At 43.2% G+C, this 15373-nt stretch overlaps 1 protein-coding gene across 1 annotated transcript in view; it reads right to left on the reverse strand.

The window, feature by feature from the left end:
- LOC105537679 (supervillin-like) overlaps positions 1-15373 on the reverse strand; it is a 118616-nt gene that overhangs the window by 91880 nt on the left and 11363 nt on the right. The window contains 4 exon segments of the mRNA XM_011977331.1: positions 7592-8018; positions 8021-8209; positions 8588-8653; positions 13849-14000. Coding sequence (XP_011832721.1) covers positions 7592-8018; positions 8021-8209; positions 8588-8653; positions 13849-14000 — 834 coding nt within the window.

Raw genomic sequence — 15373 nt, forward strand, 5'->3', positions numbered from 1 at the left:
CCCAACTGGAACCAGAGACCTCATTATCTCAGGCCTGGGCAACTGCAACCACTATAATGGACCTCCCTGATGGGAATCAATTATCCTTCAGAGCAATCCTCCACACTCCTTTGGAGCAATATTTCCAAATTCATGATCAATCGTGCTTGCTTTAAAATCCTTTAGGCACTTCCCACTGTCCACACAGAAAAGGGCAAATGCCTGGTCATGTCATCTGAGGTGCTCCATGATTGTCCCCACCTGGCTCTCCACTTCCTCCCATATTCCTCCTTCCAGGTCTGTGTTGGACATCTGTGCCTTCCTGCTTAGGGCAGCCTCCCTTCCACATCTAGCAAACACACCATATCTTTAAGGACGTGGTTCAATTAAGACCACTTCCCCAAGGGGGAATAATTAATACCCCATCCTCGATACTCCCATGTCACTCAAACTTGACCTGGAGAATCATGTTTGCCCCACTGTGTGGTAGTTATTTCTCATACTCAAAACCAAATGCATATGCCCAGCTAGGAGCAGAGTGCCTGGCACACAGGAGGCTCAACATAATTTTCTCGAGTGATTAGCTAAACTACCTTGGAGTTGAAGTTAACCCACGAATCAACAGCGATGAGATATGGATACGTGGAAGGATGCCCAAAGAGTTCGAATCGTCCTAGACTACAAGTTTTCATTTTCTTTTTGAGAAGGCTTTAAGTGCCTTATGCAAATCCATAAGTATAGACATCTCTATATGTATGTTTCTATAATGCCCTCATCTTCTTTCCTAAAATATCTAACCTCAAAGGGAAAAAACCAGCAAACTCTTCTTCCACAATGATGAAAAATAGCATTGACATAAATGGAGAGTGGTGTGCAGTGGAAAGAGCTCTGAGAGGTGCAGAGAACTTGAATGAATGGACGAATGACGGTCTCAGTTTTGTCAAAGAAGCTCTATGGTCTCGATCAAGTTACTTTTTAAATCTTTAGTTTTTCCCATGTATAAATGGGTTTTTTAACTAAACAATCTCCAGGGTTACTGCTGTTTCTGAGAGTCTAAGATTCTTCATGTCAGTGCTATTTTTCATTGTCGAACAGGGAGTTTGTTGGTTTTGTCCTTTGAACGTTAGTTTCAGGTCAGGCGTGGTGGCTCACGCCTGTAATCCCAGCACTTTGAGAGGTCCAGGTGGGCAGATCATTTGAGGTCAGGAGTTTGAGACTACCCTGGCCAACATGGCCAAACCCCGCCTCTATGAAAAATAAGAACATTAGCCTGGTGTGGTGGTGGGTGTCTGTAATTCCAGCTACTCGGGGAGGCTGAGAGGCAGGAGAATCACTTGAACCTAGGAGGTGGAGGATGCAATGAGCCGAAATCACGCCATTGCACTCTAGCCTGGGCAACAGAGTGAGACTCCATCTCGAACAAACAAACAAACAAACAAAAGTTAGAGAGTTTAGGAAAAAAGAGCAGGGGCCCTGTAGAAACAGTTTATCTGGATTTACTTAAAGGTACTTAAAAAGCCTTTATGTACGCATAAAGAAACCGATAATTTATTTTGTGGAATCTTGGGGTGAGCCAACCCTTCACAGGGCAGAGGTCACCTACAAGGGGAGAGGCTTATAGGGTTACGGGGGACCAGAACAAGGAAGTGGTGACTTCAGGTATATCAGAACTGTTTTGATGCAGCAACTGGCTGGCAGGGAATTATATTACCAGGAAATAATAACTCATTCCAAGTCTTCATAAAGGCTAGGGGTTGCCCTTGCGTTGTATTCCTAAGTATATAATAATATGTAATGATACACTTTAACTCCCTACAACTCCCAAGGGTCTACAGACTAAAAAGTGCTTCCTGTTACCAAAGTGAAGTCAAATCCAGCACAGTCAAATTAGTTTCACCATGTAGGTGTCCAGCTCTAATTATATAACAGCTTCTAATTAGAAAATGTTAAGAATGGCTATTAACTTCTGAGTCTCATTAAAATTAACAGTTAATTTGCTAAAAGTTGCTTGTTTGGAAAAACTGCTAATGATTGTTCTGCAGATACGCACAGGTACAAAATCTGCAAGGACACAGGCTCAAGGACAAAATTTTGCATTTAAAATCTCACACACCTTTGAGTTTTTAGCTAGTGTACATAGTAGCTAGGGTTTGGGGAGATATATTTATATTTAATCCAATGAATAGGAATTGTCTGCCAGGTGCAGTAGCTCATGCTTGTAGTCCCAACCCTTTGGGAGGCCGAGGCAGGTGAATCACTTGAACCCAAGAGTTCGAGACCAGCCTGGGCAACATGGCTAAACCCCGTCTCTACCAAGAAGTACAAAAATTAGCCAGGCATGGTGGCATGTGTCTGTAGTCCCAACTACTCGGGAGGCTGAGGCAGGAGGAATGCTTGAACCCAGGAAATCAAGGCTGCAGTGAGATTGTGCCACTGCACTCCAGCCTGGACAACAGAGTGAGACTTTCTCTTACAAAAAAATAAACATAAAAAAAGAAAGAAAGAAAGAAAAAGAAAATTGTCACTTGCCAACAAGAACAGAATAAAATGAAAAAAAAAAATGGAAATGACTTACCCATCTATTTTAACAGCTGAGATTCTAGAGTATGGCAGGGAGCAACAGGTGTTTGGGGGTACAAGGACTGAAAGGTGAAGTCAATTCCATTCCAGTAATAGAACAAGCTGTTAGGAGGACCTAGAGGTCTGTTCTTTACAGAGTGGCTCCCGAGATGTGTGTGTCTCCATGATGCGCTGTCCTGAATCCCGCAGCCCGTGTCAGAAAACCTGCCTGCTAGTGGACACGGGAGCGTGGAAGGTCAAGCACGATGCTCTCCTGCAGACACCTCTCTCAGTGCATGGAAACAGAACACTGAGCCAAGAGAGCTTGAGGCTCTGGAGTCAGTTTTTAGACTAAAACCTCTCATCGGGAGATGAGCAAATGCAACCAGAAATAAACTCCAAGTGCCTAGCACAAGCCCCTTCCTTTCTTAGTGGCTCAGGCTGCACCGTGTCAAGGTGTTGCAGAAGCTGCATTCCAGAGGGTGCCCTGATCTATTTCCTGAGCGGATCCGCAGCTGTCTGGCATCCATGGCAGCCCTGCCCAGACCATCATCCACCAATGGCAACTCTCCCAGGGGTCCAGTGTCAGCCTCAGCTCTGCATGAAACCTCCATGTCGTGTTCTGACCACTAAGGATAAAATTTGCTAAGGAGAAAGAAGTGGTGAGGGGCTGCAGTACAGTAATGACAAACAAAACTAACAAACGAGGGTTTTCTAGAGTGGATCACCACTAGAAAATGAGGTCTGCCTTCCACTTCACTCTCTTTGCCAGTCACATAGTTCCCAGAGAATAGAGCGTGACAGCTGGATGCTCAGCAAACACAGCAGCAGGACTGGAGACAGTGAATTTCTCCATTCATAAAAGTAACAAAGACAGTGCATTTCCTTTATATAGATACATGAGATGCATAAAGTAACAAATTCAACAAGAGCTTTGGATTCAGAATTTCCAGTAGTAGCAGAAGCTCAGATGTTTAAAAATTTAAATAATCTGTAGGACTCAAATCCCTTTGAATTTTATTCTAAAATTCACAGTGGTGGAATTAGCAAAGAATGGTTCCTATCAGTAACACTACCTCTCCTGCAAATATTACAAAATTCCAAGTTTACAGGTTTGGAAGGGTTAGAGAGGTGGGGCTGGAAGTATCTTATTATTCTCTACTTCACCTATTTCGTTACTATGTGTATTCTTAGTTTTCTTCAGAACAATGTATTCATCTGAATTCCTGGGCATCTAACAGGATTTCTGAGCTAAAGACCCTGTAATATCAACTAATCAATTAACTAATTTAAAAAAATCTTCTTTATCATATACACTGAATACTAAAGAATTATAAAATAAATTTATAACTTGGGTAAATATTGTCCTAAAGACTGTCATTTAGCCTGTAATGTTTAAAAGGAGTATAGTACAGTGAAGTATGAGAATTAATGACTATTCCATATATATGCACAGGTGTGTACAGGTGTTAGTGTACATGAGCACATTCAAAAACAGCATTGGAGATGGGACTCACATCTGAATGTTTAGGACATTATAGGTGGTCTTTGAAGGTATATTCATGAGTGTTGTATTCATATTTAAATAATGGAAGAAAACAGCCTCTTGCTAGTTAGCACAGATTAAAATGATTAAATGGGAAGGAGTTGCTTCAGAGATTAAACAGCCAGAAAGTTTGGCAGAGCTAGCTGATAAGTGAGTGTAGCAGTGAGAAAAATATTCCATTTTAGTGACAGAGCAAATCCACACACACACAAAAAACCCCACAGCATTAAAATTGTTATTTAAGGATACTTTGTTTCTTCGCTTGTTATCTTCTTAAACTTTTCTGCTACATTTTTCCATATCAGATGACATTATTATTTTCACTTATGGTTATTTAGGTCACCAAAGAGGTTTCTTTTGTTATTGTTTTAGGTTACAAAGTATGTTTCGGTTTATCTTACTTCCCCCTAAATGGAAATCAGACAGTGATTTTCTGAAACTTGGATTTCCTGGATCCAGATAAAGAATAAGCAGAATTTTAATACATTTTAAATCCATTTTTAAAAGCTGAATAACTGCCATCATTACAATGTAAATCTTATATTTATTTATTTATTTATTTATTTATTTATTTATTTATTTATTTTGAGACAGACTTTTGCTGTTGTTACCCAGGCTGGAGTGCAATGGTGCGATCTTGGCTCACCGCAACCTCCGCCTCCTGGGTTCGAGCAATTCTCCTGCCTCAGCCTCCCGAGTAGCTGGGATTACAGGCATGCACCATATAAAAATCAGCCCAGCTAACTTTGTATCTTTAGTAGAGACGGGGTTTCTCCGTGTTAGTCAGGCTGGTCTCGAACTCCCGACCTCAGGTGATCCGCCTGCCTTGGCCTCCCAAAGTGCTGGGATTACAGGTGTGAGCCACTGCGCCCAGCCAAATCTTAATTTTTTAAAAATGTCAAATTTGTCACATATTTTCCATTCCTCTTTATGTAAATGTATTTCAGGTATTTTCCTAATATATAGAAACTAATTTGTGTGTCTTTGCCTATCAGTCATAGAACTGTACACCTTAAATAACTTAGAAAATAAAGGATGTGCCTCTTCCAGAAGTCCTTTACAATTTCTTAATTCTTTTAAATCTTTTTCATGGAAGTAAAGTACTGTGAGGCTAAGCCTTGGCTTATGGAAACTTCTAGGTAATATGTATCTTCAAAATAACCTGTAAAGAAGTGGTTTTATTTTGTTACAGACCTAAATATGTCAACAACGCTTTTTGCTAGGTCTTAAGACAAATTATATACATTTTTGAATATTAAGATTTTAACTCACACAAAATATGAAGTATCCTGTCCTTTTATGGGGACTGGTCAATAAAGTCTTAATTACTGTTACAACTGATTAAAAATCTTATTGAGAATCTACTATATGTGATCTAGGTGACTAACTCAGATACCATGATAACGACTTCAACAGTTATCATATGGCAATCTGAAATTAGATTCCTTATTTCTTTTAAACCAGTGTAATAATATATCTCTAATAATCTTATTTTAACTTTTTTTTTTTTTGAGATGGAGTCTGGCGCCTCCCAGGTTCAAGCAATTCTCCCTGCCTCAGCATTCCAAGTCGCTGGGATTACAGGCACCTGCCACCACGCTCAGCGAATTATTGTTTTTTTGTTTTTGTTTTTGTTTTTGTTTTTTTGGTAATAGAGTCTTGCTCTGCCGCCCAGGCTGGAGTGCAACGGTGCGATCTCGGCTTACTGCAACCTTCGTTCAAGCGATTCTCCTGCCTCAGCCTCCTGAATAGCTAGGATTATAGGTGCATGCCACCACGCCCAGCTGATTTTTGTATTTTTAGTAGAGACGGGGTTTAATAATGTTGGTCAGGCTCATCTCGAACACCTGACCTCAGGTGATCCACCCACCTCGGCCTCCCGAAGTGTTGGGATTACAGGCGTGAGCCCTCACGTCTGGCCAATATCTCCAATAATCTTTCTAAATTGGAGTCTGTTGGGTTCTTTGTCCTCCTCACAAAACACATGAAGGACTTCCTTTGGTAGAGAATAACTAAACAAAGAACATGGTTTCTACAATGAAATGCAAATTCCCCAAACAAAAGGCCTTCATTTCAAAATATTAGACAGTAACTCACAGTCCCTACATTTCCAGTAATTAAAGCAAAAGGCTGAACAAAGGTCCTCAAAGTACATCCTTGGGATCTATGGTATTTAATTCTATTGGAAGCTGATCTCTCCAAATATTTTAGTCTGGATGCTTGAGAATGTGGTGACAGGTCTTTGGGCTAAAACATTTCAGTACCACAAAGGTCTGCTTCACATGTGTTACTGCCACTTAGAGATGACCAGGTGTGCACCCCTCTGTCCCAGTGGGAAAGAAATAGGGGTGTTGCCCACATATAAGTCTTTTTCTTTCAGAATGAATCTGCCTGAGCTTAGGTTCTCATCCCTTTTCAATTCACTTGGGAAGTTATTGCTGTCTGAACTTGAGTCCATCTAGACAATTACCCCAAACCTTTAAGCAGGACAGTTAAGTAAATTGCACTTTTAATATGGTCATCACACTTTTAAAATTAAAATTTGGAAATAAACATACTGTCTCTTCTGGCATCTGACTTTCTAATTTTATACCTTTTTCAATTTCTCCAAATGGGAGCTGCTCTTGAGTGGATCCTTTTACACAGTGGTTTTTCTAATGGTTGATCTTTATAATGCAGGGTTCTCACACATATCTGTGTCCTAGTATGTGATATACTTACAGAACTAGGCAGTCTAGCTCTGTTCCGTGTATATTGCAGTGATACTTCTGTGCCCTGCGCTGAGATGCTTCCACTGGTTAGTGGTGCTTCTTCTGCTCTGTGATTCTAACCACTGCAATCACCAACAATCATCAGTCTCTGATATGATTACAGAAAAGCCGTGAAAAGACAAACTATGAAAGGGAGGTGAGACATCCAGCAAGAGGGTCCTGAAGTAAGGAGTCCATGAAAGTGTCCCCATGATACCTGTTCAGCTTATTTTTTAAAAGAACATAAGAAACACACAAACAAAAAGAACATGAGGCTTCCTGCTTTGGCAGAACCTGTGTTGATATTGTGGAAATTTAAGGATCTTAGGCCAGGTGTGGCCTCATGCCTGTAACCCCAGTGTGTTGGGAGGTCGAACAGGAGAATCTCTTGTGGCCAGGAATTCGAGATCAGCCTGGGCAACATAGCAAAATCCTATCTCTACAAAAATATAAAAATTAGCTGGGGGTGGCACATGCCTGTGGCCCCAGCTACTTGGTAGGCTGAGGCAGGAGAATTGCTGGAGCCTAGGAGTCAGAGGCTGCAGTGAGCTGTGATGGCACCACTGTATTCCAGCCTGGGCAACACAGTGGGACCCTGTCTCCAACAACAACAACAAAAGAATCATATACCATGGTATTTCTCCAATGAGCCTCGACCTCCACAAGATGCTAAGAATACCCAAACCCTATCACACAGAGAGGCAAAAAGAAGGTATTCTCCTGCGTTCAGGGTGGTTAGCGTGGGCTGGATGCTTACCTGGGTCGGGCCTCAGAGGGTAGCTGCAGGTCACCGTAGGAGGGGCTCCGGGGGGCCGCCTGCTGCAGGGAGGAGCTGTGCACGTGCTTTGGGGACCGTGGCACTTCAGTGAAGGAGGAACTGCACTCAGACAAAGAGAAGGTTGAGGAACTCTCTGCTGCTGGGGACAGGTCATGGGCCTGCCGGGTGGCACTCAGCTCTTGACCTCGTCTTTGGTTTTCCACATTCAGTAGCACCTCTGGGTCGGAAGCACCGTCACCCCCACGGAGGGCATAGTCCTTGGATTCACCTGCACAGGTCCTGAGCCCCATTGTCTCGGTCCTGGGGTACGGAGAACTCGCATCTCTGCTTGACTCTTCCTGTTTGTCACTTTTTCCTCCTCGTTTCTCGACAGCATCAGGCTCCTTCCTGGACTTGGTATAGCGGGATACTCAGAGTCGGCCTTGGGATGCAGAGTCAGCGCGTATTTCTCTGCCAGCTGTCGCCTTCTTTCTGCATTGTACCTTGCAGTTCTTTTGGCTTTGGACTCCAGACTGTGGGTGTCCATGGTACCTGAACCGTAGGGTGAGTCACTGTAGATGCTGGAGGTGGTTGTGCAGTATTTAGCGCGAGCCCTTCCTTTCCCTTCCCTTCCCGTCCCTTCCCTTCCCTTCCCTTCCCTTCCCTTCCCTTCCCTTCCCTGCCCTGCCCTGCCCTGCCCTGCCTTTCCTTTCCTTTCCTGTCCTTTTTTCAGAGTCTTGCTCTGTCACCCAGGCTGGAGTGCAGTGGCTCGATCTTGGCTTGCTGCAAACTCTGCCTCCTAGGTTCAAGCGACTCTCCTGCCTCAGCCTCCCGAGTAGCTGGGATTACAGGCACACGCCACCATGCCCAGCTAATTTTTTCTATTTTTAGTAGAGATGGGGTTTCACCATATTGGTCTGTATGGTCTCAATCTCTTGACCTCGTTATTCACCCGTCTTGGCCTTCCAAAGTGCTGGGGTTACAGTCGTGACCCACCGCGCCGGACCAGAGTTTGCTTTTCCAGAGGAGAATCAGAAGTTTCCTCCTCTTCATTTGATCGGCCTACAAGAAGGTCACATGGATGAGAGGTGCAGATTTCAAGTAAAGACACGTATTTACACATAGAGTGACACTCTCTGCTGCACACAGCACACACCCGGGTGCCCATGCGGTGAAGGACCAGTTTCTCACTGAGGTGTGTTCACCTAAAGTGATTATTTACCTGGACTGCAGAAGAAGTCTGAGATCTGCAGTGAAATCTACAAAGGCTGTGAATGTGCATGTTCTACAAGCCCCGTAAGGCGTGGCTTTAATTTAAGCTCAGCCCCTTCACTCCCGAGTGCCTCCATCCTTGTTCAGTGATTATTTCCGCTTATTGACTTACCCTTTTCTATAGAGTTTAGCATTTCATGTGGGAGACCACAGGATGAGTTGAGTCCTCTGGGAAAGACAGCAGACAACTGAGGTGCTGTCAACGGACAAGTGATGGTTGCTGGTTTCCCAGGATCTGAGAGTAACCATAACAATGTGACCCATATCATTATTCACCAGGCTTTTCTTTCTTTTACAGAAGTGTTTTTTTTCTTTTTTCCTTTTCTTTTTTTTTTTTTTTTTTTTTGAGATGGAGTCTCACTCTGTAACCCAGGCTGGAGTGCAGTGGCGTGATCTCCACTCACTGCAAGCTCCGCCTCCCAGGTTCATGCCATTCTCCTGCCTCAGCCTCCCGAGTAGCTGGGACTACAGGTACCCATCACCACACCCAGCTAATTTTTTGTATTTTTAGTAGAGACGGGATTTCACTGTGTTAGACAGGATGGTCTTGATCTCCTGACCTCGTGATCTGCCCACCTCGGCCTCCCAAAGTGCTGGGATTACAGGCGTGTTTTTTTTCTTTTTGTGATGGAGTCTCGCTCTGTTACCCAGGATGGAGTGCAGTGGCCTGATCTCGGCTCACTGCAACCTCCGCCTCCTGGATTCAAGCGATTCTCCTGCCTCCCCCTCCTGAGTAGATGGGATTACAAGCACCCACCACAATGCCTGGGTAAGTTTTTGTATTTTTAGCAGAGACAAGGTTTCACCATATTGGCCAGGCTGGTCTCAAACTCCTGACCTCAGGTGATCTGCCTGCCTCAGCCTCCCAAAGTACTGGGATTACAAGCATAAGCCACCGCGTCCTGCCCTTTGTTTCTAATTATAGCACACGTGCCTGATGTAGGGAATGTCTAATATGGGCCTGGCATGGTGGCTCACACCTGTAATCCCAGCGCTTTGGGAAACTGAGGTGTGAGGGTGGCTTGAGGCCAGGAGTTTGAGACCAGTCTGGGCAACATAGTGAGACCCTCTTTCTACCAAAAGAGTTTTTTTTTTTTTTTTTTTTTTTTAATTAGCTGGGCCTGATGGCATGTATCTGTAGTCCCAGCTACTCAGGAGGCTGAGATGGGCAGATAGCTTGAGCCCAGAAGTTCAAGACTGCCACGAGCTACGATACTGCAACTGCACTCCAGCCTGGGCAAGAGAGCAACACCCTGTTTCTAAAAAAAAAAAAAAAGAATGAAAGAAAAGAAAATGTCTAACATGAAGACAAATGAAAGTAAAAACCCAAATAACCAATAATCACCCTACACACTAATAACGGCATTTTTATATATTCCTTTTTATATAGTCTAGTCTTTTATAGAATTGATTTTTTCTGTATAAAATACTTAATGAAGGCCAGGTGCAGTGGCTCACGCCTGTAGTCCCAACACTTTGGGAGGCCGAGGCAGGTGGATCATGAGGTCAGGAGATCAAGACCATCCTGGCCAACATGGTGATACCCAGTCTCTACTAAAAAATTAGCTGGCTGTGGTGGTGCATGCCTGTAATCCCAGCTATTCGGGAGGCTGAGGCAGGAGAATCACTTGAACTAGGGAGTCAGAGGTTGCAGTGAGCCAAGATCGTGTCACTGCACTCCAGCCTGGTGACTGAGCAAGACTCTGTCTCAAAAAATAATAATAAAATAAAATATTTAATGTTATTAATGTTTTATATAAAAATTCTCCCACATTTGGAAATCTATTTTGAAGACATCATTTTTTAAGGATTGTAACAGTCTAATGGGCATTCCATTATGACCTGAATCCTTCCCATATTGCTGGGTATCTAAGTTGTTTCTAACTTCCAATCAGTTTGATATTCTGATTTCTTTCACAATAGACTCATAAAAGTAGAATGGCTTTATCAAAGGGTACATCATTTTAAGACTTACTAGAGTGTCAAATTAATTTCCATAAAGTCTGCATCAATTTATGCTTGCATCTGCAATACATACTTCCTCATAAACACAGAGTGCTTTTTAAGTCCTTCATTACTAGAAAAAGAGAAGATATGCATTTATTCATTTGTGTATCAGCTATTTATATTTTCTATTTCTTCTCTGGAATGCCTGCTTATGCTTATTGCACAGTGTCCTATTGATTCATAGTGGGTTTTAAAAATTGTTTTGTATAAACTTTTTTTCTTTTTTGCTGTTTCTCTGCTTTACCTGAATTAAAAGTTCACTTCGCTTTTCCATTATTTACTTTACATTAATCACATGAGTAACTGGAACTAACTATTGGGTTTGGTATGAAGTGGGAAGAGGAATATGCCTCTCCCCATCCCCTGGCGAACCTGTTTTTCCATTACTATTTCATTAAAAAACTCTTCCTTTTCTCACTAGTGTGTGATGCTTAAACTATCGTATGCCACACAGAGTCTTACTCTGTCACCCAGGCTGGAGTGCAGTGGCATGATCTTGGCTCACTGCAACTTCCATTTCTCGGGTTCAAGCAGTTCTTGTGTTTCAGTTCCCTGAGTAGCTGGGATTACAGGTGTGCACCACCATGCCTGGCTAATTATTGTATTTGTAGTGGAAACGGGGTTTCACCATGTTGGCCAGGCTGGTCTCAAACTCCTGGCCTCAAGTGATCCACCCATCTCGGCCTCCCAAAGTGCTGGGATTAGAGGGATGAGCCATTGTGCTCGGCCTGTTTTGTGTAAACTTTTAAGAATATGAGCCCTTTGTCTTCTTCATGAATATTTTCCAACTCACTTGTGGATTAATTTTGTTGTGAAGTCTACGTGTTTGTAAGGTTCCCTTACAATGTACAGATGTTGATTTTTATATAGTCAAGGCAACTGACTTGAACTTTTGGTGATTTCTTCAGCTGTTTCTGTGCTTTACCTGAATTAAATGTTCACCTCTCTTTTCCATTATTTTCTTTACATTAATCACATGAGTAACTAGAACTAACTATTGGGTTTGGTATGAAGTGGGAAGAGGAATATGCCTCTCCCCATCCCCTGGCGAACCCGTTTTTCCATTACTATTTCACTAAATAATTCTTCCTTTTCTTACTAGTATGTGATGCTTAAACTATCGTATGCCACACAGATTAACATTTCACATACAGTAGGGTTTATTCTGGCTACAAATTTTGGGACTCTGATCTGTCTATTATTGATTTTTCATGCTTGTAATTTTTTTAAGAGGTGAGGTCTGGTTATGTTGTCCAGGCAAGTCTTGTTCTCCTGCGGTCAAGCTATCCTCCTGCCTCAGCCTCCCAAAGTGCTGGAATTACAGGCATGAGCCACCACGCCCAGCCATATGTACATATATATTTAGATCTCTAGTTTTCTGACCACAGAAGATTAGAAACTATAGAGACAAACAAACTGATATCATCATGAAGTGAGATCAACAGCTCTCTCTGAAGAAGAAACTAGAAAACACTGGCTATAAAAAGCAGCAGAATGGCCAGGCACGGTGGTTCACGCCTGTAATCCCAGTACTTTGGGAGGCCGAGGCGGTCAGATCACCTGAGGTCAGGAGTGCGAGACCAACTTGGTCAACATAGTGAAATCCCGTCTCTACCAAAATACAAAAAATAATTAGCCAGGCATGGTGGTGGGTGCCTGTAATCCCAGGTGTTTGGGAGGCTGAGGCAGGAGAACTGCTTGAACTCAGAAGGTGGAGGTTCCAATGGGCTGAGATTGCACCATTGCACTCCAGCCGGGGCAACAGGAGCGAGGCTCCATCTCAAAAATAAATAAATAAAATAAAAAATAAAAAGCAGCAGCAACAGCACCTCAGAGCCAGGGACTGTGGTGGGAAGAGCAGCCCTGTGTGCATCCTCCTCTCCTAAGGTCAACTTGAATATTTGATGACAACAGTGACTGAGTGATTAGGGAAAAGCTGAGTCATGCGCCCTCAACATACTGTTTAAGATGAAAGAAGTACGCAACGTATTTAAAATTACCTACATTAAAATAACTTAAATAGGATGTTTTGTTGCATATCCAGAGTAAGAACCATAACCATTCAAGGTGCAGCTTTGCCTCTAATGCTCCCTGCTGAGAGCAGCTGCTCCCTGTGCTGGCTGAGAACCTTGAGAGGCCCCTATCTCAGAGCACATATCTTGTGCTGGACCCTGAGGGTGCAGAAAAAGTTACTGCCTTTGAGGGCCCCAGTCAAGGGAGGAAAATGACTGGCCCTCAGTTACCCAACAATGTGCCGAGAGGAATCATTTCATACTGCTGTGACATGGAAGGCCATATCTGTGAGGCGGGGCAGAGATGATATACATGTTGTTGCTGTTTTTAACAAATACTTTTAATAGTTGGGCATGGTGGCATACGCTGGTAGTCCCAAGTACTCAGGAGGCTGAGGTGGGAGGATCATTTGAGCCTGGGAGGTTGAGGCTTCGGTGAGCTGTGATCAGGCCTCTGCACTCCAGCCTAGGTGACAGAGTGACACGCTGTCTCTAAAATAATAGTAATAATAAATAAACAAAACCCAAATACATTTAATAAAAAATTAGGCCAGGTGCAGTGGCTCGCACCTGTATTCCCAGCACTTCCGAAGGCCAAGATGGGAGGCTCACTTAAAGCCAGGAGTTCAAGACCAGCCTGTGCAACATAGTGAGACTCTACCTCTACAAAAAAGTTTAAAAAAATTAGCCAGGTGTGGTGATGCACACCTGTGGTCCCAGCTACTCAGGAGGCTGGAGTGGGAGAACCCTGGAGCTTGAGCCCAAGTGTCAAGGCTGCAGTGAGCTATGATTGTGCCACTGCATTCCAGCCTCTGTGACAGAGTGAAATCTTGTCTTAAAAAAAATTATATCCACACAATTCACTTCTGTGGAATATCTCACGTTCTGATACCACTGGGTGGAAAAGGCGACGTGTAACCAGCCAGGCAGCCTGCTGGAAAATGGGCCACCCAGCTCCACGCTCACCGATGTGGGGGCTGGCAGGGTCGCTGGCTCGCATGTATCGAGGGGTGTCTTCCTCCAGCAGGCGGTGAGTCACCAACCCTGTGCAGCTCTACAAGAGGATGGGCTGGGTGTCATTTTCAATCCCTTCCAGGCGCCTGGCAATTCTTTCTTTTCTGTGAGATACACAAGAGGCAGAGTGAGCAACAGCGATCTAGTCTAAAGGAAAACGGAATACTGCTTTGCCAAGCTCTTCTAATAACTCCGTACTATGAAGATCTTACCTGCTTCACCTGGGTGCGGTGGCTCACACCTGTAATTCCAGCACTTTGGGAGGCTGAGACAGGTGGATCACCTGAGGTCAGGAGTTCAAGACCAGCCTGGCCAACATGGTGAAACCCCATCTCTACTAAAAATACAAAAATTAGCCAGGCATGGTGGTGTGTGCCTGTAATCCCAGCCACTTGGAAGGCTGAGGCAGGAGAATCACTTGAACCTGGGAGGTGAAGGTTGCAGTGAGCCACGATGGCACCATTGCATTCCAGCCTGGGCTACAGAAAACTCCATCTCAAAAAAAAAAAAAAAAAATCTTAACTTCTAATTTCTAAGAATTCTTTTCTCTTTGGTTCAAAAATTTGTCTTAATTCACAACTGAAACAAAACCAAAAAAGAACAAGATATAGTATTAGTAGTTATATGCTCACTTTATTCACTCATGCAACATCTTTATTGAACTGCAAATTTCAGTTCTTGGTTGCTATGTGACAGTGACATGCAAAGCTGACCAAGTTCCTGCTTTCTTGGAGATTGTTTTTCATGAGGGGAGGCAGATGCCAAATGAAGAAGAGTTCACACACACACGGATGCATCATCCTCTCCTAAAATCAAGTTGAGTATTTGATACTCATAACAATGACTATCAAGGCAAAGCTAAGACATGTTTTAAGTCAGATCCTCAAAGTATTGTTTAATATGAAATAAATATGTAATATATTTAAAATTGCATACATTAAAATAATTTAAATATAATGTGTTGTGGTATATACATTGCAACACCTATATAGGTGACTCATGTAAATGTCACATATATAGGTTGGCAAGGAACTAAAATCATACAGGGTAAGGGAGAAGGTTCTGTTTCATCTAGGGGAATCCAGGGAGACCTGGCGAGCAAGATCTCTCTAGGAAAGTATTTAGGCAGAAATCTCAATAACTGTTACTAACTTTTGTTTGATTTAACAAAGTATTCTAAGCTTTTACTATGGAAATCATTTACAGAAGTGTAGACTAGGAGTGTGAACCCCACAGGGCCATCGGCAAGCTGCAAGCATGAATTCACAGCGGCTCCTCCTCCTCCCTCTCATGGAATCTGTCAATGGCTGTAACTATCTGATTGTTTCCCACAGTGCCTAAAGTGGCCGCTTCAATTAGCTACAGTTTAGATGAACACAGGTCCTCCGCCTCCATGCACAGGCTTTTGCTGGAAGGAAATGTTAACAGTGGTTTCCTTGCTATAATTTAGGTGGATGATGGGCAAGGTAATGACCCC

This window comes from Mandrillus leucophaeus, unplaced genomic scaffold, assembly GCF_000951045.1.
Source record: "Mandrillus leucophaeus isolate KB7577 unplaced genomic scaffold, Mleu.le_1.0 Scaffold178, whole genome shotgun sequence".
In the NCBI taxonomy this organism is placed as follows: domain Eukaryota; kingdom Metazoa; phylum Chordata; class Mammalia; order Primates; family Cercopithecidae; genus Mandrillus; species Mandrillus leucophaeus.